This window comes from Phoca vitulina, unplaced genomic scaffold, assembly GCF_004348235.1.
Source record: "Phoca vitulina isolate PV1807 unplaced genomic scaffold, GSC_HSeal_1.0 scaffold1, whole genome shotgun sequence".
Lineage (NCBI taxonomy): Eukaryota > Metazoa > Chordata > Mammalia > Carnivora > Phocidae > Phoca > Phoca vitulina.
The window spans coordinates 29,160,892-29,187,304 of NW_022589704.1; the positions used below are offsets into that span (position 1 = coordinate 29,160,892).

The window sequence follows — 26,413 nt, forward strand, 5'->3', positions numbered from 1 at the left end:
CAACAGCAATCAGACAACAAAAAGAAATAAAAGGTATTCAAATTGGCAAAGAAGAAGTCAAACTCTCTCTTTTCGCAGATGACATGATACTTTCTGTGGAAAACCCAAAAGACTCCACCCCCAAATTACTAGAACTCATACAGCAATTCAGTAATGTGGCAGGATACAAAATCAACGCACAGAAATCAGTCGCTTTCTTATACACTAACAATGCAACTGTAGAAAGAGAAATTAGAGAAACGATTCCATTTACAATAGCACCAAAAACCATAAAATACCTCGGAATAAACCTAACCAAAGAGGTAAAGGATCTTACTCTAGGAACTACAGAACACTCATGAAAGAAATTGAAGAAGACACAAAAAGATGGAAAAACATTCCATGCTCATGGATCGGAAGAATAAACATTGTTAAAATGTCTATGCAACCCAGAGCAATCTATACCTTCAGTGCCATCCTGATCAAAATTCCAATGACATTTTTCAAAGTGCTGGAACAAACAATCCTAAAATTTGTATGGGATCAGAAAAGACCCTGAATCGCCAAGGAAATGTTGAAAAAGAAAAACAAAGCTGGGGGCATCACGTTGCCCGATTTCAAGCTATATTACAAAGCCGTGATCACCAAGGTAGCATGGTACTGGCACAAAAACAGACATATAGACCAATGGAACAGAATAGAGAGCCCAGATATGGACTCTCAACTCAATGGTCAAATAATCTTTGACAAAGCAGGAAAAAACATGCAATGGAAAAAAGACAGTCTCTTCAATAAATGGTGCTGGGAAAATTGGACAGCCACATGCAGAAGAATGAAACTCGACCATTCTCTAACACGATACACAAAGATAAACTCAAAGTGGATGAAAGACCTCAATGTGAGACAGGAATCCATCAAAATCCTAGAGGAGAATATAGACAGTAACCTCTTCGACATCGCCCACAGCAACTTCTTTCAAGATACATCTCCAAAAGCTAGTGAAACAAAAGCAAAAATGAACTTTTGGGACTTCATCAAGATAAAAAGCTTCTGCTCAGCAAAGGAAACAGTCAACAAAACCAAGAAGCAACCCACAGAATGGGAGAAGATATTTGCAAATGACACTACAGATAAAGGGCTGGTATCCAAGATCTATAAAGAACTTCTCAAACTCAACACCCAAAAAACAAATAATCAAGTCAAAAAGTGGGCAGAAGATATGAACAGACACTTCTCTGAAGAAGACATACAAATAGCTAACAGACACATGAAAAAATGTTCATCATCTTGATGAAGTCCCAATAGTTCATTTTTGCCCTTGCTTCCCTTGCCTTTGGTGATGTTTCTAGGAAGAAGTTGCTGCGGCTGAGGTCGAAGAGGTTGCTGCCTGTGTTCTCCTTTAGGATTTTGATGGACTCCTGTCTCACATTGAGGTCTTTCAACCATTTGGAGTCTATTTTTGTGTGTGGTGTAAGGAAATGGTCCAGTTTCATTCTTCTGCATGTGGCTGTCCAATTTTCCCAACACCATTTGTTGAAGAGACTGTCTTTTTTCCATTGAACATTCTTTCCTGCTTTGTCAAAGATGAGTTGACCATAGAGTTGAGGGTCCATTTCTGGGCTCTCTATTCTGTTCCATTGATCTATGTGTCTGTTTTTGTGCCAGTACCATACTGTCTTGATGATGACAGCTTTGTAGTAGAGCTGGAAGTCTGGAATTGTGATGCCGCCAGCTTTGCTTTTCTTTTTCAACATTCCTCTGGCTATGCGGGGTCTTTTCTGGTTCCATACAAATTTTAGGATTATTTGTTCCATTTCTTTGAAGAAAGTGGATGGTATTTTGATGGGGATTGCATTGAATGTGTAGATTGCTCTAGGTAGGATTGACATCTTCACAATATTTGTTCTTCCAATCCATGAGCATGGAACGTTTTTCCATTTCTTTGTGTCTTCCTCAATTTCTTTCATGAGTATTTTATAGTTTTCTGAGTACAGATCCTTTGCCTCTTTGGTTAGATTTATTCCTAGGTATCTTACTTCATCAAGATAAAAAGCTTTTGCAAAGCAAAGGAAACAGTCAACAAAACCAAAAGACAACTGACAGAATGGGAGAAGATATTTGCAAATGACATATCAGATAAAGGGCTAGTATCCAAAATCTATAAAGAACTCATCAAACTCAACACCCAAAGAACAAAGAATCCAATCAAGAAATGGGCAGAAGACATGAACAGACATTTTTCCAAAGAAGACATCCAAACGGCCAACAGACACATGAAAAAGTGTTCAATATCGCTCGGCATCAGGGAAATCCAAATCAAAACCTCAATGAGATACCACCTCACACCAGTCAGAATGGCTAAAATTAACAAGTCAGGAAATGACAGATGTTGGCGGGGATGCGGAGAAAGGGGAACCCTCCTACACTGTTGGTGGGAATGCAAGCTGGTGCAGCCACTCTGGAAAACAGTATGGAGGTTCCTCAAAAAGTTGAAAATAGAGCTACCATACGATCCAGCAATTGCACTACTGGGTATTTACCCCAAAGATACAAAAGTAGGGACCCGAAAGGCTACGTGCACCCCGATGTTTATAGCAGCAATGTCCACAATAGCCAAACTGTGGAAAGAGCCAAGATGTCCATCAACAGATGAATGGATAAAGAAGAGGTGGTATATATATACAATGGAATATTATGCAGCCATCAAAAGGAATAAGATCTTGCCATTTGCAACGACGTGGATGGAACTGGAGGGTATTATGCTGAGCGAAATAAGTCAAACAGAGAAAGACATGTATCATATGACCTCACTGATATGAGGAATTCTTAATCTCAGGAAACAAACTGAGGGTTGCTGGAGTGGGGGGTGGGGTGGGAGGGATGGGGTGACTGGGTGATGGACACTAGGGAGGGTATGTGTTCTGGTAAGCGCTGTGAATTGTGCAAGACTGTTGAATCTCAGATCTGTACCTCTGAAACAAATAATGCAATATATGTTAAGAAAGAAAAAAAGAAGAAGAAGAATATAGCAGGAGGGGAAGAATGAAGGGGGGGAAATTGGAGGGGGAGAAGAACCATGAGAGACGATGGACTCTGAAAAACAAACTGAGGGTTCTAGAGGGGAGGGGGTTGGGAGGATGGGTTAGCCTGGTGATGGGTATTGAGGAGGGCACGTTCTGCATGGAGCACTGGGTGTTATGCACAAACAATGAATCATGGAACACTATATCTAAAACTAATGATGTAATGTATGGGGATTAACATAACAATAAAAAAAAAAAAAATGTTCATCATCATTAGCCATCAGGGAAATTCAATTCAAAACCACATTGAGATACCACCTTACACCAGTTAGAATGGCCAAAATGGACAGGGTAAGAAACAACAAATGTTGGAGAGGTTGTGGAGAAAGGGGGACCCTCTTACACTGTTGGTGGGAAGGCAAGTTGGTACAGTCACTTTGGAAAACAGTGTGGAGGTTCCTCAAAAATTTAAAAATAGAGCTACCCTATGACCCAGCAATTACACTTCTGGGTATTTACCCCAAAGACACAGATGTAGTGAAAAGAAGGGCCATATGCACCCCAATGTTCATAGCAGCAATGTCCGCAATAGCCAAACTGTGGAAAGAGCCAAGATGCCCTTCAACAGATGAATGGATAAAGATGTGGTCCATATATACAATGGAATATTACTCAGCCATCAGAAAGGATGAATACCCAACTTTTACATCAACATGGATGGGACTGGAGGAGATTATGCTAAGTGAAATAAGTCAAGCAGAGAAAGTCAATTATCATATGGTTTCACTTATTTGTGGAACATAAGGAATAGCATGGAGGACACTGGGAGAAGGGAGGGAAAAATGAGGGGGGGAATTGGAGAGAGAGATGAACCATGAGAGACTATGGACTCTGAGAAACAAACAGGGTTTTAGAGGGGAGGGGGGAAGGGGGATTGGTTAGCCTGGTGATGGGTATTAAGGAGGGCATGTACTGCATGGAGCACTGGGTGTTATATGAAAACAATGGATCATGGATCACCACATCAAAAACTAATGATGTATTGTATGGTGACTAACATAACATAATAAAATTTTTTAAAAATCATAAAAAAAAAGAATAGAGCTACCCAACAACCAGCAATTGCACTACTAGGTATGTGCCCCAAAGATACAGATGGAGTGAAAAGAAGGGGCACGTGCACCCCAATGTTCATAGCAGCAATGTCCACAATAGCCAAACTGTGGAAGGAGCCAAGATGCCCTTCAACAGATGAATGGATAAAGAAGATGTGGTACATATATACAATGGAATATTACTCGGCCATCAGAAACGATGAATACCCACCATTTGCACTGACATGGATGGAACTGGAGGGAATTATGTTAAGTGAAGTAAGTCAAACAGAGAAAGACAATTATCATAGGGTTTCACTCATATGTGGAACATAAACAATAGCATGGAGGACCATAGGGGAAGGGAGGGAAATCCAAAGGGGGAGAAATCAGAGAGGGAAATGAACCATGAGAGACTATGGACCCCGAGAAACAATCTGGGGGTTTCATAGGGGAGGCGGGTGGGGGGAAGGGGTAACAGGGTGATGGGTATTGAGGAGGGCACGTGCTGTGATGAGCACTGGGTGTTATACTTAACTAATGAATTGCTGAGCACTGCATCAAGGACTAATTATGTACTATAGAGTGGCTAACTGAACATAATAAAAAAAAGAAATTGAAAAAAAATCAGAAAAAAAAAATCTGAAATAATAAAAAAAAAGAACTTGAGTTTAGGATTCCCGCTCTAAGTTCCCGCTTTGCTTTTCCCAGGACATCTTTTAAAATAACCACTTAGAATTAAGCCCACTAAATGTAGTGATCCGAAGGGATAAGTGCACCCCAATGTTTATAGCAGCAATGTCCACAATAGCCAAACTATGGGAACAGCCAAGATGTCCATCAACAGATGAATGGATAGAGAAGATGTGATATATATATCACACACAGTGGAATATTATGCAGCCATCAAAAAAATGAAATCTTGCCATTTGCAATGATGTGGATGGAACTAGAGGGTATTATGCTAAGCGAAATAAGTCAATCAGAGAAAGACAAGTATCATATAATCTCACTGATATGAGGAATTTGAGAAACAAGACAGAAGATCATAGGGGAAGGGAGGAAAAAATGAAACAAGACAAAACCAGAGAGGGAGACAAACCATAAGAGACTCAGGAAACAAACTGAGGGTTGCTGGAGCGGTGGTGGGAGGTGAGAGGGATGGGGTGGCTGGGTGATGGACATTGGGGAGGGTATGTGCTATGGTGAGCGCTGTGAATTGTGTAAGACTGACAAATCAGAGACCTATACCTCTGAAACAAATAATACATTATATGTTAAAAAAAGAAGACGACAATAGTAGGAAGGGAAAAATGAAGGGGGAGAAATCGGAGGGGAAGATGAACCATGACAGACCGTGGACTCTGAAAAACAAACTGAGGGTTCTAGAGGGGAGGGGGGTGGGGGGATGGGTTAGCCTGGTGATGGGTATTAAAGAGGGCACGTACTGCATGGAGCACTGGGTGTTATATGCAAAGAATGAATCATGGAACACTACATCAAAAACTATTGATGTAATGTATGGTGACTAACGTAACATAATAATAAAAAAAAGAATTAAGCCCACTAAAAGTTAGGGACCTCCACTCCAACCACCTTTCAAGTAACAGGTGCTTGCTACCCTGTTCTCTATCTCCTGCTCACTAGTGACCTGGGAAGGAGGACTGCCTTCCTCTGGCTTACTGCTCCCCACCCCAGATTCCGGAATCTGTATGTAATAAATCCTATGACTTTACTTCCCCTGTGTGAGTGTACTGAAACTGCACCTTCAATCAAAAGAACCATGGGTTTCACTTCCCCAAAGTGGGAGCTTGGATGCTCACAGAGCCACCTGCCGAGCCCGTGTAGCTGGCTTATGTTCCCCAGTGCAGCAGGTCATAACCTGCATATTTCTAAATTCAATACACCAGTACTACATATAAATGTACGCTGACATCCACATTATGTTCTTTATGGCTCAAAGGCAAAGATGCTAAAAGAACAAAACACCATAAGGAAACTGAGGTCACAGACTTACCTCATCGTGAATCAGCTCCAGTGGTTCTATCATATATACAAAGGTATTATCTTCAAACATACCACTACGAGACAAGAAACCGCACCAGGAAGAAATTAACAAATACAGCAAACAGCAAGAACCAGCAAATGAGCTTCACATTGCATCTTTAAAAATGAACAGTGTATCTGAACAAATATCTTTATACTGCCCCAAACCTAATTCATATATCTGTATGGAATCCCACTGTGGTCTCAACACTGTATTAGACAGAGATAAGCTACAAAAGGTGTTAAAGTGTATACCACGAGCATATAAATTATAAATGTTATAATTAATTTTTGAAACAAAATGAAAACATTAGAAGATGAATCTGGAACAGGACTATTCATACAGTTCCAGTATGTCACGTTATAATTCCAAGACAATGTCCAACTAGTACAAATTTCTTCTTACACAAATCCAGTATCACCTATAAGAAAATAGGTATTTTGCTCGTGAGAATAATCTAAAACCATCTGATTCTGAAAAGGCAAACAGAAGCGTATTTATGGCTGCCAATTGTGAATTTCCATTAAGCAGTATGACTCTGTGTTGCATATAATTTTGAGATATATAGGAAGATAAGATTTTCAATATCCTTTCTCATCACATGGCCACAACCAGATCTTTACATGGAGGGTTACTATTTGGGTCTAAAAGGTGCTTAGAGAGGTTTTTCTAGAGCCTGCCTTGAAGCCGATGTATGAGCTCCTCTCTTTGCACGCCCCCTCCCCCCATCCTCCTGTGGCCAATACCACCTGACTGCTATGTCCTCTGGCATATACCTTTGGGAAACCTTTCTAGACTAGGTTTGGTCACCCTGTAAGTCCCTGATCCTCCCCTTCACAGTTCCTACCAAAATGGCAATTCAATATTAATCTCTGTAATCACTTGTTTAATCTCTGAATCTCCTGCAGACTCTAAATGTTAAGACAGTGGAGAATATGCCCTCGTTCATGACTCCATATCCAGTCCCTAACATGAGACTGGCACAGCAGAGTCCCTACAACAAACATTTGGGAAAGAAAAGATGGAAACAGTGCACGGCTGAAAGCAAGTTCACTCTCCCACATGAGACTCGCACGTACTGAAGTCCATTGCAGGTCGACAGAGCTGCCCTGGAGTCCTTGACACCTCGGATGCTGCCGTGGTAGTAACAGTGCTCTCCACCCTACAACACAGAGGAAGGTTTCATTGATGAATGATGCTTTCTGGATTATCATTCACTCTTACAGATGTTCCTATAAGCCAGAAAGAATTGCAAAGAGGGTCCTACAAACGCCTCCTGGTTGATGTGAAATCTCAAAGGGCACGAGGCCATTTTTCCGCTTTTCTATAAAGATGCTGTGTTATTAAATTTAATAAAGGAGAAAAAGCTATTAACGGGAATTAGACACCAATGTAACTGATACAACTTACATACCTTTCTTAAACATGTAAGGGAGTAGCTACTTACCAGATATTGCTATGGCATAAGGTCTTCTACTGAACTGAGGAGACCCCAGAGCTCTTGTTGTTAATAACTGTGTTTGATAGGGGCACCTGGGTGGCTCAGTCGGTTAAGTGTCTGCTTTTGGCGCAGGTCATGATCCCAGTGTCCTGGGATCCAGCCCTGGTTTGGGCTCCCTGCTGAGCAGAGAGCCTGCTTCTCCCTCTCTTCCCCCCACTCATGCTCTCTCTTGTTATCTCTCTCACATTAATAAAATCTTTGAAAAAAATAATTGTGTTCGATAGAAAACTACATAAAATCTTATTATTTGCTTCCCTACCTTTTAAAATTCGTTTTAAAAATTTCTTAGAAGTATTATATGAACTTAATTTTCAAAGTCAAGTAGTAACTATAAGGCCTATTTTAAAAACACAGGGGTGCCCGTGTGGCTCGGTCTGCTAAGCGTCCTACTCTTATTTTCTGCTCAGGTCATGATCTCAGGGTCGTGAGATCCCCGTGATGGGCTCCGCACTCAGCCGGGAGTCTGCTCGAGGATTCTCTCCCTCTCCCTCTGCCCCTCTCCCTGCTCACGCACCAGTGAACACGCTCTCTCTCTCCTCACCTCCATGACAATCATTTTTAACTCTTTTATCTGTTTCTTTTGCTATTTACCTATGTATTTCTGAATGGAGTATTTATACTGCTACATCCTGGCTACACATACTAGGTAATTTGTCACATGTATTTTATTCTGGGAGACAGCCCTATTGTCCCCCTTTGGCCTCCCACTGGGCCTGACACAGAGCCACCAGCCAGGAGTTCTGTTTAGGGTCATCCTGGGAACTCTTCTGCCTCCCTTCTACACAGAATCCTAGACCCCATATCTTCTCCATTCATGATCTCATCTTCCCCTTTTTTGAAGGTACACATCTTCTGGTACTTTCTTGAAAAAGTGACCATGGAAGATGAATTTGGTGAGAACTTGCATATATAAAAACTTCTTTTTCTATCTTCACACTAGATCAACCATTTGGGTGGGTAGAGAATTCTAGATTAGAAATTATTTTCTCTCGGCATTTCAACACCATTGTGCACAGCTTCTAATGTTGCTGCTGAGAAATGGCTGCTATTCTGATGTTAGATATTTTCTATAAAATATAATTTTTCTCTTTCAAGAAGACTTTAGGGAATTTTATTCACCCCCATTTTCATGAAATCTCAAGACATGCCTTGGTGTGGGTCTTGGCTTATTCACTGTGCTGGGCACTCGGTCAAACCTTTTAATTAAGAAAATGCACACACTTCAGTTCTAGGACACTTTTATTATTTCTCTGATAATTCCCTCCTTTCCATTTTTCTCTATAAATGGAGCTCTTCTACCAGAGTAGAGAAGGGATGGCTGTCTGGCTATATGGGGTATGAAGTGCATCAGGGATGTAAGAGCCCTCCACGTAGACTTTGAACCAACCTCTCTGTTTTCATGTACCCTCAAGTCCTGGATCTTCAATCGGCTTGCTTCTTGGGTTTCCCTAATGGAACTTAGCAGAACAGGAAAAGCTCAAACCTGACAGATAACCCCATCCGTTTGCTTTCTATCTCCTAAAATTTTATGAATACCTCTCATCTGCAGTCTTTTCTTCTCCTGTCTTTGTCCTTGTGGGTTTATATTCTTCTTTATTCTTTGACTAGTATTTGACTAGGTTATTGGGAGGGAATAGAGATAAATATAAGCATTGAATCCACACTGTTTACCCAGAAGCTTCCTATTTGTTTTCTTAAATAGAATATACTGAACATACTTTGACTTTTCATTGATGATTTCCAGTCATTTTGATCGCTGCTCCTTATACTGTATTACAATAGCCTCAGAGGTTATTTACAGTGATAAGGGTGTCTACCCATATATCAAAGACCACTCCCCAACCACTTCAGTTTGTTTCCTCTTAGAAACTATAATACACATTTCCAGTGCTGGTTGTCTAAATTTGGTATTATAACCTTGTTAATATTTTGTAAAAGGTTGCTTTTGTGTGGGGTTTGGTTCTCAAAAGGCAATTTTTTACAAAAATATTGACTTGTATGCAACATAAGGTTTATTTGTATATCCAACCCTAGAACTTATAAGGACAAATGGTATCATGCCTCTCAGCAATTTGTGAATCCAGGTCAATATTCTGCAATTAAATTTCAGACTCTTCATATGGTTCTAAAAACAACCACAGGTAACTGTAAATTCCATCAAACTGGTTATTTAGCACTTTGTATCACACCAAGAAGTTCTCTTAAGTCAGGTGATTATTAGTGCATAGCAAATATGGTCATATTTACTTGACCTTTCTAAAAAAAGCTATATTTTCCAGATTTTCCTAAAAATATTTTTTTCCCAGAAAATACTTCCAAGTCCTTTCTTAGATTTCATTTTAATTCCCATTAGAAACTGAAGATTGATGCTCTCTCAGTATAAAGGTCATTGTTAGTTGTTTAAATTAAGGTAGGATATTATCTGAAGGAACTCTTTCAATTTTCTGTATATTTGAAGGTAAATCACCATATTTTCTGAACCTGAAATAAGACTTGAGGTAACATGCAATCCCTGACATCTATTATCATAACAAAGCTTGAATATCTAGATTATGTGGTCATATTAAGCACTATGAGGAATTCAGCAGGCTCTGATTTAGTATTAGTATCTGGTAGTATTAGAGGATTTTCTGAGTTTCTTATTACTAAATTTATAACAAGTTTTTAAGAAAGCATTACCATAAAAATACTATTTGGCAACTCTCCAGGTGTACGCAGCATTTTATAAATACCACTGCAAAGTAAGCTCTTGAAGTATTTCATATTCAAAAAATCCTAGTTGAAAAGAGGCATTCCCTCTTGGGTAACAGGGATAACAGGAGCGAACCAGTGCAGAGAGGCCCCTCCCAGAGGGCGTTGTGAGTGGTGACACTGGAGGGTCAGCTCTGGGGGTACCTTCCACCCAAGGATCTAACCATCTTGAACACTCATTCGCTGTCTCATAGTAACTACTACCTCCTTGTACAGAGAAGGAGACAATGACAAGGTGTGAAAAGGCTCTGCGAATGATAGCAGAAAGCCAAACTGAATGACACGTTTTCAGGCTCTCCAGTTAGTGTTTCTTTCTCCAATGGAGAAGGTCTCAGACAGTTTGAGAGCCCTGGCCAGCCACTTCGCGATCAGTACTGAGGAGCGCATCACAGATCTGTGACTAGGCAATTGGCAGGCAGGAGAACAAAAGGGGCTCATTCAGCACATGACAGGAGTCTGTGTGTGTCCACACAGGTGTAGCGTTTTTGGATTCGAAACTGTCAGTGAGTTATTTAAATGCAACAAAATAGAGCATCCGATAAGCGGAAGTTTTTGGCTAGTCAAAGGAACTTAAAAATCCTAGTAAGTATGCTCCCCAACCTACCACTTCCTCACATCCGAACACTCCACAAGCCAGATGATGCTCAAATAATGGCAACTCTGCTCCACAAGGTTGTGGAGCTCAGAACCCCGCTGGAAACCACCAGGCCACTCCTGCAAATAATGGGACCCTGACTGAATGTGCATCTTTGAAAACACTTCCTAATCAGAAGTGGCTTGGGATAACAGCTCTGTGAGTCCAGTGCTAATGACCTAAAGAGGAAAACAGATTTGGTTCCCTGGTATTATCGATTGAATGACAGAAACAGTTTGATTCTTTCCACTTGCTTTAAATACATCCTATTGGAAAACAGAACCTACTGTTTCAATATGATTTATTTTACAACTGCCCCACCTTTGTGTCTGTTTAATTACCTCGTTTTCTCTTCAGTAAAGTTCAACCAGTCAGTTCTTACTTTCTTCATCATTTAAGAAACCCTCATAAACTCTTGGGGAGCTGGGTGGCACAGTCAGTTAAGCATCCGACTCTTGGTTTCTGCTCAGGTCATGATCTCAGAGTTGTGAGATCGAGTTCTGCATTGGGCTCCATGTTCAGCACGGAGTCTGCTTAAGACACTCTCTCTCTCCCCTCAACACCCAAAGAACAAATAATCCAATCAAGAAATGGGCAGAAGACATGAACAGACATTTCTGCAAAGAAGACATCCAAATGGCCAACAGACACATGAAAAAGTGCTCAACATCACTTGGCATTAGGGAAATACAAATCAAAACCTCAATGAGATACCACCTCACACCAGTCAGAATGGCTAAAATTAACAAGTCAGGAAACGACAGATGTTGGCGAGGACACAGAGAAAGGGGAATCCTCCTACACTGTTGGTGGGAATGCAAGCTGGTGCAGCCACTCTGGAAAACAGTATGGAGGTTCCTCAAAAAGTTGAAAATAGAGCTACCCTACGACCTAGCAATTGCACGACTGGGTATTTACCCCAAAGATACAAATATAGTGATCCAAAGGGGCACATGCACCCCAATGTTTATAGCAGCAATGTCCACAATAGCCAAACTATGGAAAGAGCCTAGATGTCCATCAATAGACGAATGGATAAAGAAGATGTGATATATATATTATATATATATATATGATATATATATATAATATTCCATTATATATATATATAATGGAATATTATGCGGCCATCAAAAAAAAACCCCACGAAATCTTGCCATTTGCAATGACATGGATGGAACTAGAGGGTATTATGCTAAGCGAAATAAGTCAATCAGAGAAAGACAAGTATCATATGATCTCACTGATATGAGGAATTTGAGAAACAAGACAGAGGATCACAGGGGAAGGGAGGGAAAAATGAAACAAGACAAAACCAGAGAGGGAGACAAACCATAAGGGACTCTTAATCTCAGGAAACAAACTAAAGGTTGCTGGAGTGGAGGGGGGCGGGAGGGATGGGGTGGCTGGGTGATGGATACTGGGGAAGGTATGTGCTATGGTGAGCGCTGTGAACTGTGTAAGACTGATGAATCACAGACCTGTACCCCTGAAACAAATAATACATTACATGTTAATTTAAAAAAAGACTCTCTCCCTCTGCCCTTTCCCTCCCTCTAGCCCTCTCTCTCTCAAATAAATAGATAAATCTTTAAAAAAAAAAAAAAGTCTCATAAACTCCTGAACATCTGGATAAACATTTGAAACTACGCAGGTCTTAGCTCACAAATGTGTATGTATATTTTGATATTCCAGCTCCTGAATATAATAATAAAATAGGACACTATATTCAAATGATTATTTTACATGCATATCTTTAAATTCAAACTTTTCAATCATCAGGGTCTATTAATCTATTTAATACATCAGTGGGCTGATAGCAAAAGAGAAAAAGATCTCTTTAACCGGACACATATACCTGAATTTGAATACTGCAGCATAAGGAAATGAAAAAATATATCAAAGAATCAGGGAACTTGAGACCCCAACACCAGTTTAATTATTTACCTTCATTAAACTCAATAGGAAAAAAATGTTCAAGTATTAGAACAGTTTAGCTGTACCAATGCTATATAAATTTTTAATAGTTCTTACAAAATTATCCTATTCAAACTTAAAATAGCTTTGTGAGGAGCCAGTGTTGTCTGCTCTCTTGATTTTTTTTTTTTTTTTTTAATTTCCCAGCCAGGAGCCATGCCCACAGAGGCCCATTTCCTCCAACAGCAATCCCTGCCAAGAACAGTTCACGGAAGGAGTGAGCTTGAACTGAGCCATGGTGATGATTCGATTTAAAAAAAAAAAAAAAAAAGGTAAGAAAACTTCTAGGAGAGTGATGTGATTACAGTGATAAAGCAAAGAACAAAGACAGGGATTTTTATCTGCTTGGTTCATTGATGTACACCCAGTACCTAGAACAGGGACTAGATCATAGTAAGCTGAATCAGTTATCTGTTTAACGAATACAAATGACTTATTCATGAGCCTGAGTGACAAGACCAGTCTGAAAGGAGCAAAGGATTCATGTTTGTTGAGAAGGTGGGTAAATAAACCCACCTGAGGGTTTATTTTTCCTTTAAGATATAAGTGACAAGCCATAAAATTCACCCTGGTCAAGAGTGTAATGCAGTGGTTTTTAGTCTACTCACAGGGGTGTGCTACAATCACCACTAATTCCAGCATGCTTTCATCACCTCAAAAGGAAACCTGCAGCCATGAGCAGTCATTTCCCACTCCTCCTCACCCCCAGCCCCTGGCAACCAAACCGTACCCTGCTTTGGTCTTCATGTATTTGCCTATTCTGGACATTTTCAACAAATGGAATCATACAATATATGGACCTTTGTGACTGGCTTCTTTGACTTAGCATAATGTTGAAAGATTTATCCATGTTGTACCATGCATTAGTACTTCCTTACTTGTTATGACTGAATAATATTCCCCTGTGTGGATATATCACATCTTATTTATTCATCGATTGATGGCCATTTGGGTTGTTTCCACTTTTTTGATAATTATGAATAATGCTGCTGTGAACATCTATGTACAAGTTTTTGCTTAAACATATGTTGGATATCTACCCAGGAGTAGAACACCTGGGTCATAAGGTAACTGTATGCTTAACTTTTTGAGGAACTGCCCAAGTGTCTTCCAAAGCAGCTCCACCATTTTACATTCCCGCCAGAAGTCTGTGAGGGTTCTACTTCTCCACATCCTCACCAGCACATACTACTGTCCATCGTTCAGATCATAGGCATCCTTGAGCGTGTGAGGTGGTAGCCACACAAGTTTAAAACCAAATGAGAGAGTGACCCAGGACTGAAACAGATCAAAGTGCCACCTTCATTTTTGCTAGTGCTATACCAGAGGAGAGGGTCAGCTGAGAATCAGTAGGCCTGCTAATGCCACACCCTGAGTTAGCTAGACTTACCCACCCGGGGATAGACAACATGGAACAAGAAACCCCCACCAACAACACACACACAGCAGGCTGCTACTGTGCAACTTAGAGTGTGGAAAAGTACAGAGAACGTGCTCTGCCTGTAGGAGGTGGATCCCATAAAAGAAGGGAATAAGAACAACACAGACATACCCAACTCCTTCCCATCAGTTAAGTGGCTCTTCCTTCCCGGAGCGGGAGTGAGCAAGGGGACAGGAAGAAGCCAGGGTGAGTAAACAGAGCTAGGAAAGGGCATTTTCCCCGCCCAATAATGATAAAGAGTAATAAAGTAGAGGGAAGTGGGGATGGGAGCATAGCATCTATCTGTTCAGTTTTCCATTGCTGGCCAGCTGATACTTCTTTTCCTAAGCACAATTGAAACCAAAATATTAGTAAGCACTCAAAGTTATTGGTTCGCCTAAAAGGAATTTAATAGAAATATGTTAAAGTTGAAAAGGACTTTTACACTGTCGTGTTGATACCTAGTTCACTTATGCAAGAACTAAAACACCAAAAATTAACTCGTTTTTAATAGTTTCATCAACAAAGTCAATCAACAAGTCACCAAAGTTGTTTTATCATATGCTGTGTAGGAACTCTAACAAAAGCAATTGCTCTGTCGAATGCAGAACAAAAGTGCTTCCATACTCTTTCACTGATACCTGACACCTATTCTATATTGATTACTTAACTCGTTGACCCCTCCAGTTCCTATCTTAGCTTCACAAGGAAAAGAAGTCCCTTTAACCCACTTTCATCCAATAAAAATAAAAGCCTAAGACACTGCCCTTTCTTGGCAAGAAGTGGGAACTAGGTAGGGGCTTGGTGGTGATGAAGTGGGAAAACCTTGACAAGCTCCTTCAAAGTGTGGATTCATCATTCTGTTTGAAACTAATTCTTGGGATATTTTAAATGTCTGCACTTAAAAGTTGAAGCCAAATAGGCTTGGCGTAATTCTTTTCATCTCTAGTGAATAACAGGGTGTGTGTGCATGTACTTTTGTCTAAACAGTGTGAAATCTTTGCAAGAAAGGTTGCACACTGAGTTGAACCAGGTTTAATTAACCTAACCATCCTCACATGTTAATTTCCTTCACTGGTACTCTGTACAAAGATCTTCTTAACATGGAAGGCAATCTGAAGTTTAAAAAAAAAGTTTTACAAAATATGTATGTAATGGTAGGAAGAGTGTGGATCTAAATAAACTTTCAGAAAGAAAAACTATCAATATGTATGTAAAAGACTTTAAAGAAAGGTACCAATGCTTTGACCCAGAAAATCCCATTCTCAGAATTAATCCTTAAGCAATTATTAAAGATGGGTTCAAAATGCATCAGGAGGGGCGCCCAGGTGGCTCAGGTGGTTGGGTGTCTCACTTTTGGTTTCAGCTCAGGCCATGATCTCGGGGTCATGAGATCGAGCCCCGCATCAGCTCTGTGGAGTTTGCTTCGGATTCTCTCTCTCCTTCTCTCTCTGCCCCTCCCCACTCTCTCTCTCTCTCTCTCAAATAAATAAATAAATAAATAAATAAATAAATAAATAAAATCTTTTCAAAAATGTATCAGGAAGGCCTTTCCTTACAAATTATTTGTATAGTAAAAGATTGGAAGCAATCTAATGTCTATTGCTATGGGATTTTTAAATAAATTATAGTAAATGAATAGGAAAGAATATTACACAGTTTTAGAAATAAAAGTTTAGAAGATTATTTAATACATGTTAAAATGTTCATAATGTTATTAGGTTAAAAAAAATTCTGCTTCAACATACTGTGCACCATGTCATCTTGGTTTTGGGGGGTGTATATATAAATACAGACACAAAAAACAGACTGTTACCATTAACTCATTATATAGGAAGCAGTAAGTTTGGGTATACGATCTGTTTGGAGAAAATGAGGCATCAATAAGAGAAAAGCAATGAACACAAAAACAAAGTGCAATAAACACTTCCTTTGCCACAGCTGAAATACCCTTTGTTTTAAATTCTAGTTGTAACTGATAGGAGTTTTGATGTGCCTTATTGGTAAGGTCTCCTTCTGGGACCTCAAATGACCTCTGGAGGCCAATTAGCTATTCTGCTTCTAAAAAAAAAAAAAACTGACTGAACTTGTTAGTGAGACGTTTGACTCAGGTTACTGTGGCCTGCAAATGTGGCTCCTTTGCTAAGTCTATAAAGTTCTCGTGCAATCTTCTCTACTCCAGACTCATGATTCAGCATCCGCAGCGCTCAGGGCTCTGGCGCAGCTGACGGAAGCTTTGGTTTGTACAAATGCCAGAAAGCACCGTTCCCGTGCTTGATTTAGCATTTCTGCTCGCTTTCCACAGCATTCACTTTTCGGGAGCTTCAACAACCCCCAAGATGCAGCCTGAGGCAAGAACTGACAGAACAATAAGAATAATAACTGGAAGTTCTTAATCTGTGGCATAAAATTCAAAGGCTTAAAACACGCATCAAATTACAAATGTGCCCACTGTTAATTGGACAGTTATAAATCCTGAGAAATTCCATAACCCCCTGGGCAGTATTTACAGTGAAGGCCACCCATTAATATCTGGTGAGAAGCTATCACACTGAAAAAACCTAGTTCTCTGTGCTACACAACCCAGCAAGCCCACACAGGAAAGGCCCACTTCTGTGCCAATACTCGTTAGCAACGTAGAAAAAAAATCCAAAGTTTCCCATTGCATTTTCTTTCCCTGTTTCCTCTCCTGTGCCCGTGGTATCTGCTCCGTGGACACAGCTTAGGTTCAGTGGTACTCTGTGGACTTGCCACAAATCAGTCTCTGAATGTAGCCATCCCCAGGATTTTCATCCTGACTGGTAGAGATCACTGTCTTCCTTACACGCAAATAATCTTATTTGCATCTAAACCCACTTGCTCCTTACTGACACTCCATTAAAGGAATAGTTAATCTCCACTGAAGGAAATCGAGTACCCAATTAGCTTTCAATGACAATCCATGGTGGCCTTGGGTAAGTTTATCTGCCCCCTCTTTGCCTCAATTTCTTCCTTCCTTTGCACAACAGAAATAATAATATCTTGTGAAGATTAAGGACAGTGTTCCCTGAATCTCCTTTCCCCTACCTGTCCTCTGCCCTTCTCAGGCACCAAAGTCTCTTGGACTAAACAGCCATTCTAGGCTCATCATTCAGACTGTGACCATGAGCTGGTGATCTACTACTTGAAGGTATTGCTATGGAGCTGTATAGCTCTTTATATCATTCATTTCCAGAAGATACTGTATGTATAACCAAAACAATAAACATTTCTTTATTGACCTGAATATACAGAATCTCTAATGCTATCTTGAACATTTATAAGTTTTAATAAGTTTCTCCTAAACTTATTTTAAATTTAAAAATAGCACTGTTGTACAAGAGAACAGCTCATTTTATTGAGAGAGACATCAAACAATGCAGCGTGCGATGAACAGTTCTATGGGCAAGCATGTTTATGCTGCAGGATTTCCGTATGTTCTTAACTGTACCTTAGAGTGCTGTGGCTTCCCATTTTCATAGTGGATCTCCACATAATCAGAAGACAGCAAACCACTACAAGGGAAAGAAAATAGAGTGATTTCTGCATCCAAGACACTTAGAGGTTTAAAAATAATCAGCTCAGGAGATGGCTACGAGGGGCGTGTAGACCACAAAGAGCCACCCTCCATGGCAAGTACGAACAGGTTTTCATCAAAAGCCTCGGACGTTCTCCAGTAACAAATCATTCCTCACTCTGTTTAAAAAAAAAGACAAAATATAGATACTATAAGGGTGAACTCTGTTTATACACACTATGCATCATTTGACTGATAGGTTAATTAATATGGAACAAACAGAAAAGGCAGGTAACAGGAGGAGACAGACCTTATAAAAATCCCAAAATTATGTTCTAAATAACTGGAATCTCAAAAACATAATCACTGAGGAAAAGTATAGAATAAAGGCCAGAGAGTAAATATTTTAGGCTTTTCGGGCCACGTGGACTCTGCCACGACTACTCAATTCTAGACACAGACACAGGCAATATAAACAAATGAGCGTAGCCGTGTTCCAGTAAGACTTCATTTATGGACACTGAGATTTCAATTTCACCTAATCGTCCTGTGTCAGGACATTTTTTCTTCTTCAATTTCTTCAACCATTTAAAAATGTAAAAAATACTCTTAGCCTGAGGACTATGCAAAACCAGGTATGCTCGGTTTGGCCTGTGGGCCATAGTTTGCCAACCCCTGGAATAAAATAACAGTTAACAATAAAGACTTTGAAGTCAGACAAAGTTGGATTTAAAGCCTAAAGCAGCCCCTTATTTGTGCTGTGACCACAGGCCAGTTCCCCAGCTCAGCCTTTACTTGAGTCAAACGAAGGCGATAGAGAGTCTGAATCTCATGGGATGTTGGAGGTTACATGAAAGCGCACACCATGCGTAGCCCAGAACTCAGCACCAAGTCTGTGCTCAGCAATGAGAATGAGGCTGCCACCACTTTTATTTTAATTCAATTTCTCCAAACACATTTCTCCCTATACAATGTGGGGAATGCAAACTATGTGCCTCGGAAAAGAGCAGGCAACTATTAGGGCATCTGGGTTCCTCTTTGGGCTCTGCCACTAGAAATAATGATGACAAATGGTAAGTCCCATGTGCTGAACACTCACTAGGTCCTAGGCGCTGTGCTAGGGACTAGAAAGAGGTTAACTCATTTCACCCTAACGATAAGAGGAGGACAAAAGTAGGTTCTACTATGTATGAGCCAGATGTGGGCCCTTCCTGCTCTGACATTTTACTTTCTCTAGTTCTGCCTAAGTGTAGGTTTTCCTGTTAGGAAATCTTGACATTACTGCTTTAACAGAAGTATGGAAGCACTCATCATTTGGAGAGCTGCATCTGATGCAGGTCTAACATGCGCCAATGAGGAAGGCTGGAGGTGCCTTGGAGCCAGTCAACAGAGGGGGAGACCCAGGCATGCATCCAGCATGGTCTCCTGCATGAGCTGAAGGTCAACCTTTACAACACAGAAATGAGGCAGATGCTGGCACCTTGGACAACTTTTTCTATTGAAATTGCTAATCAAGGGCGCCTGGGTGGCTTAGTCGTTAAGCGTCTGCCTTCAGCTCAGGTCATGATCCCAGCGTCCTGGGATCGAGCCCTGCATCGGGCTCCCTGTTCAGCGGGGAGTCTGCTTCTCCCTCTCCCACTCCCCCTGCTTAAGTTCTCTCTCTCTGTTGAATAAATAAATAAATAAAATCTTAAAAAAAAAAAGAAATTACTAATCAAATGTGTATCTACTCATGTTTCTACATTTGTTGTTTTTTTTTTTTTAATTTTTATTTATTTATTTGACAGAGAGAGACACAGCGAGAGAGGGAACACAAGCAGGGGGAGTGGGAGAGGGAGAAGCAGGCTTCCCGTGGAGCAGGGAGCCCGATGTGGGGCTCGATCCCAGGACCCTGGGATCATGACCTGAGCCGAAGGCAGACGCTTAACGACTGAGCCACCCAGGCACCCGATGTTTCTACATTTGAAACTAAATAATGGTACATCTACTCATTCCCTTTTAAAAATCAAAGTTAATAGTCAAAGTAACAACAATTCTTGATTCTGTGTACTTGAAAATACCTGACAGGGTGCAGAAACTTCTTTCATATCTAGTTCATTAAGTCAGCGACTAGCATTGTGAATATACATAAACAGGGCTATTGATGGTAACATTTCTCTGAGGAACGCTTCCATAACACCAAGGCAGAGAGAGGTTTCACTAACTACCTTCTACTTACCTCTCTCTACAGGTAATTCATTATTTTCAAAATTCTCAACCACGCAATCACTGGAGCATGTCTAAGAGTTGAAAACAAATTTATTTGCTTGTGATGACAAGGGCATATAATAGCATTCTAATCATTAATCGCCAAATCGGATAAAGGTCACTGTAGGATGGAAGTTCACAGCAAGGTGGAAGAGAGAGTAAGAACTGGAGTAAGGAAATTCTCTTGAACACCCTCACTCTGCACCTTCATGGTGAATCTGTACCACTGAGGAAGTGAAAAGAACATGAATTCTAGAGTCAGACTGAATGTGATTTTACTCAAATATGAAGAACAAGGGTAAACACTTTGAAGATGCTGAACTCTGAGAGCAGGAGAACGGTAAGACCATTAAAACATGGCAAGTGAGCCAAGAATCAAACCAATGAAGGGAGCTGTGGCAGAAATGATGCTATGCAGCCACCATATCCCATTTCACTTTCCCCTTCCTAGCACAGTAAGACCACATTTCAAAGCTTCTCTAGCAGTGAGGTTAAGGCTGAGAGATTGAATTTTGGCTCATAAGATATGGTGGGAAGTGATGTCTACCCCTCTAGTGTAGTTATTATACTCCATGCATGATTATGCAAGCTCTCTCTTCCATGGCAACTCTGGAAGCCCCGTGCCCCAGATGGCATGGATACAAGATGGGTGCAGCCTAAGTTCCTACATCATGATCTGGAGAAGAGCTTCCCAGGAAAACCACTCAACTTGTATTGGACCATAAGGTGGGTAAGAGATAAAATTCTATAGTGTTAAATCTCAGATTTTATCTTTATTACTGAAACATGGTTTCAACTATCCTAATTCCAAGATCTATCACAAAGAAAAATTTAGAAATGTAATGTTCAAAGAATTTCAGAATCATCAGCAAATGTACGAAGAAGGCTGCTACAAGATCTAAGCATTGGAAATTGACACAAAGAGAGAAATATGCCTTGGGGAGATTTTTCCTATATAAATATATATATATTTGTTGGAGTCCTCAAGTTTGAGATTTCTGTGTCTAACGAAAGTAGGCCCATGAATAGCCAAGTGATCAAAACTCCCAAAGGTTTATATCTTCCACTTAGGCTCATTATGGAGAAGCCAAGCATCCTAGGAACTGGGAAAAGTTACTTACTAGAAATCCCTTCTGCCTAAAAATCTTATTAACCAAAAAAGGTGGATGACTCCTAGGGTTTTGTTTTGTTTTTTTAAATAACTTGAATCCCTTACTTTAAAGAAAGAATCATATGCTTTCTTTTGGGTAACCCTGTCATGAAAGGCTGAGCAGGCTAATCAAGCAAATTAAATTGTTTGATTAGGTAAAGTTCAGGGCCTTGGGCTTCGAGGGAAATGCTAGGAAAGACAAATGCTGGAGCACAAGAAAACCATCTGGTCTACATGAGTTCAAAGTCATTTACTTCCTTATAAAAAAAAGTCAAACTATCAGTCTCTAGAAGCCCAGGTCTGAAATCTATGTTCACTGAAATTGAACGACACTGAAATGTGTCGAACCCTCACAGTTTATACCCCTGATTAAAAAATTGTGTGGGTTGCTGGGAGCAGAATGAGCTCTTCAAAAAGGACCTAGAGGCCAACAGGGCATTCCTTCATCAGTAGATCTAGGGAAAAGTCGAGAAGAATAGTAGCAAGCACCAAGGCTTACCAACTGGATGGTCATATAATTTATCATCCAAATCAGGACATTTTGGGGAGTGCAAAGAGGCACGTTAGTAATTATGCCAGGACAACAGATGTAAACCAAGAAGGTCTGGGACATATGATTACCCTACCTTAAAGTCAAATTTTAGGTACATACATCAAGTTCTATATGGAAAGTCAGGCTAGTCTATGAAATGAAAAGTATCCTAAAGCTGAGATGCTACTAAGCAAGCAGTCTGTGAGTATGTCTCCTTTTCCAGTTGCTTTTGGCCTCTGTGATTATGTTTATATGGCCACCATTTTAGGACAACCTTGGGTAGTGTCCTTGGGTTCTCTCTCTGAGTGCATAACATCAGGAGGTAGATAGTGGGAGACGAGTCAGCAGTCAGAGATGTGGAAGCCAGGAAGCTACAAATCCACATTCACTGCAGTACACTGGACTTGTCAGGTCTCGACCAGCCATGCTTCTTGTCACGCGAGGTCTTCCTTCTTAAGTGAACAGTAGCACAAATATTTTAATTCAGTCCTCAGTAGTAAAATAGTAAAATCCTTAAGTTACTTCCATATGTGTTCAAAACTGGGATTAGAACAGAAGTCAACATTTATGTGAACAAAGAGTAAAAAATTGTGTGTAGAGAAACAAGACTGCCACTAATGTCTACTTTCACAATGTATATTCACTCATCTGATTATCTTCTGTTTGACAGGGCTTAGCTTCTCAATATTGCAAGCCCTGATCATGCCCAGTGGCCCCTGACAGATTTACCTGAGAAGTCTCCTGCTGCCCTCTCCACCAGGTCTCATTCATTCATTTAATAAACACTGGTCACTATGGAGATGAGCAACTTCATGGGGCTTTGAGCATAATAGCATTGTACAATGAAGCACCATGCCTGTTCCCTCTTTACACTCGAAGGTTCTCTTTTCTCCTTTTATACACATACATATTTTTAATTCATCAAATAATTACTATAACTTGTAATGAAGAGAGACATAGAATTTAAACTCAGTACATTCATACAAGCATAAGTTTGTAACCTTATAATTATCCTCTGTCCTTATGTTGCTTTCCTTTTTTGAAAACAATAGGCTTAAAAGTCAAATGATTTTTCAATAGCCACTTTTCTCAGGGTTGAGGAAAAAATTAATCATCCCACCTAAAATAATTTTTATACCCCAAGTGTTTCAGCTAGAAAATATATAATCCTTTGAATGTAAACAATACAATAAGACTTTTAAGCTGTGCTAAAGGATTGTAGGCATGAAGAGGTTGGAATTTCAAAGAGTAGAAATGATATGTTAAGTGGGTAAAAGTAATTACAGATTGAATAGAAGCTTTGTGTTAAGTCAAACAAAGACAGCCTGCTAGGCGAGGGCTGGGAATGTGGGCATATTTCATAGGAGGAGAGCTGCAGGTGGAGAACACTCCTAGCAGAGCAGGATGGAGGGTGTAAACCTCTTTGAGGGTCACAACAGGAATTTAATGAGTTCCTAAATCACATAAGAGGTTGCAGCCAAAATTTTAATGTGGAGGAGCTCTTGCATCTCATAGGTGATGGCCCTATGCACCATACTAGTAACACCCTAGTCTAATATAACAGGGAACACAGGCAGGGCTGCAAGTTAATAGACAGGGAAGTAGACAAAGGAGGAGCTAGAAGAGAAAGGAGGAATGAACTTGAGATGTAAAAGCTGATGACCACCACCCAAGCTGGCTTGATCAGCCAATGAGGGTAGCCAATTAAGAGTTCCCTTCTGAGGAGGTGGTATCAACAGAGATTTTTAATTAAATAAAAATGAAAGATGTTCAATTTTTCCTCCTTGGCTTGAAGTCAAACCGTATGAAGTGGCTGCCAATATCTCTGCAAGTATATACCAGTAATTCTGAGATTCCTCCATAACAGAGTCCCAGGTATTCTCACATATGTGGTTTTACCCCCATACATCGTGAAACAAAAAAGATTTTTAAACACAGGGAAAATGGAATCCAAATAAAAACACCATGCCTTTTGAACACAATTACACATACCTGAAATGCTTTGATGCACAAATTTAAGCTAGTAATGAATATTAGAGTGTGTTGAATATTGCCAATGCGGGTTCTCTTCTGACATTCCCAACATTTCTTTTTTACAGCTATTAAACACACAGCAAAATCGTAGAGAATGGATATGGACCTGTGATCCACCTTGCCTTCCTATAACCTTGTCCAGGACAGACAGCTCTCCTTCAAGTCCAATTCTTGCCATGTCCTAGGATAAGAACTCCCTGCTTCTTCCATTTTTCAGTTTATCAGAAAAACTGCACATATGTTTACAAAGTGTTCCATTCTTTCTAAGTATGCATGAAATAGTCAAAAGAATAAAAAAGAAACTAATGGAAAATCTAACAGAAATAATAAGCATTAAATAAGGTAGCTGGTTACAAGATAAATATGCAAAAAAAAAAAATTTTTTTTTATGTGCACCAGCAAAAACCACCTAGAAATAGTTTAGGGGAGAAGTTTCTACCAATAATGACAAAAACAGAAAGGAATTTCATATATATACATATGCATAGATGTACATATACCCTATAACTTTAATATTAATTCCAAGCAAGATACAGCAAATTTTTATTAATTGACAAAATTATTCCAAAGTTCATCTTAAAGAACAAATGCTTATGTCTACCCAAACATTTTTCTTAAAAAAGGAGTTACAATAGGATATTACTATTAATTTATATTACTATTATAATATACTATTATAATAACCAAGATACAGAGCACGACCTGATTAGACAAATGGCCCAAAGGGGAGAACATAAAAGAAAAGAAATGAAAAGAACAGAAAAGAAATTCACGTTCATATCAAAAACTTTATATATGAAAATAATGGCATTTTAAATTGGTAAGAAAGAGAATAAAGAATAAATATGTACAGGACAAGTGACTTAACATTTTGGGAAGCTTAGATCCCTAATCATATCTTACACCAAACTAAAAATATATACATTAAAGATTTATATTTTTTAAAATAAAGCTATAAAAATACAGCTGAATGTTAGGAAGAAGAGGCCTTTTTAAGCACGATATTAAGCCCAGAAATTATAAACAACAGATAAGACTATAAAAAAAATTTTAAACTTCCACGAGTTAAAAAATACAATACACAAAATTTCAAGAGAAACTAAGAAAAAACATTTGCAAAATATATGAAAAACAAAGGGTTGCCATCCTTAACATAAGGAGCCAAAATTAAAACCAAGTAAAAACAGATAAACAATTCAATAGAAAATGGGCAAAGGATGTGGGCAGGCAATTAGCAAAACAGAATGCGCAAAATGCAGTTCATGGAAAAAGAAAACAAGAAATACTAAGGGTCCTCAATTACATACAAACGTACAATTGCACTAGTATAAAAGAGCTGTAAATTAAAACAACCATAAGAGACCAATTTTTCCCATCGGTTTAGAAAGTAAAAATGAATAATAACAGCCAGAGCTGGCAAAAGTCAGAAAAACGAGCACTCCACACATTACTGCTGGGAATGCGTATTAGTGTGTCTTGCTGGGGACAATTTGGCCACAGCTATCGTATTCACCCTTTAAATCCACAAGTTTTTATAATCTCCTAAACGCTACTCATAAAGGTGTCCTGAGGAAATAACCAGGCAAGAGCGCGCGCGCGCGCACACACACAGGATGAGTCCCTGAAGATGATGGAGCTAGGAGTTGGTTTTTTATTTATACGTGGTTTTACAGACAATTGGAAAGATGTTTACAACGTTGTTCAGTGAAAAAAGCAAATGAGAGAATATTATGTTTGGTAAAAGTATGTTTACATTACGGAAAGAAAAAAAATCTGCAAAGGTAGACACTCAAATATAACAGCAAGCTACTGTTTCCTGTGGAACTTTCAACGGTTTTTATTTTCTTTCTTTGGCTCACCCCTGAATTCCTGAAGTTTTTACAATGACTATATACTACCTTTTAAGATAAGAAGCCACAATACAAGCTGTATTTTTTTAAAAGAGGAGGAACACAGTGCCTTTAGGAAGAAATTAAAGAAGGGCTAATTTTAGGCCCGGGACAGGAAAGGAATTGCAGCTCCTGGCAAGGCCACCGGCAATCATGCGAGATTAGTGGCTGGGCTATCTGCCTCTGTTCCCCCCCCAACCCCCAACTGCTCCCGCCGTTCCCTGAACACCTGGAGGTTGGAACGGAACACCTGGAGGTTGTTCGTGCTAGATGGAGTGCGTGAGGACACAAGGAGAAACAAACCCAGTCCATATCCTCGAGGTGCCTCTCAGCTCATACCTAAAATAAGACAAGGCCGCACCTTGCCTGGGATGAATAACAAAGTATCAAGCTGCCCCAAAGAGGAAATTCATCTCAACAAGGATGATCAGGAACTTTTCAATAAGAAAGCAAGACCATTTGCAACTACGTGGACGGAACTGGAGGGTATTATGCTGAGCGAAATAAGTCAATCAGAGAAAGACGTGTATCATATGACCTCACTGATATGAGGAATTCTTAATCTCAGGAAACAAACTGAGGGTTGCTGGACTGGTGGGG

The 26,413-nt window shown here is 39.8% G+C and overlaps 1 protein-coding gene across 3 annotated transcripts in view; it reads right to left on the reverse strand.

Annotated features, from left to right (window-relative positions):
• Positions 1–26,413, reverse strand: part of ADAM23 (ADAM metallopeptidase domain 23) — a 176,073-nt gene that overhangs the window by 73,292 nt on the left and 76,368 nt on the right. For all 3 annotated transcript variants that reach the window (XM_032403740.1, XM_032403732.1, XM_032403749.1), the window contains exons 4-6: positions 17,896–17,959; positions 7,223–7,305; positions 6,114–6,177 (exon numbers count right to left, since the gene is read on the reverse strand). In XM_032403740.1, coding sequence (XP_032259631.1) covers positions 6,114–6,177; positions 7,223–7,305; positions 17,896–17,959 — 211 coding nt within the window. The remainder of the gene's footprint in view (positions 1–6,113; positions 6,178–7,222; positions 7,306–17,895; positions 17,960–26,413) is intronic.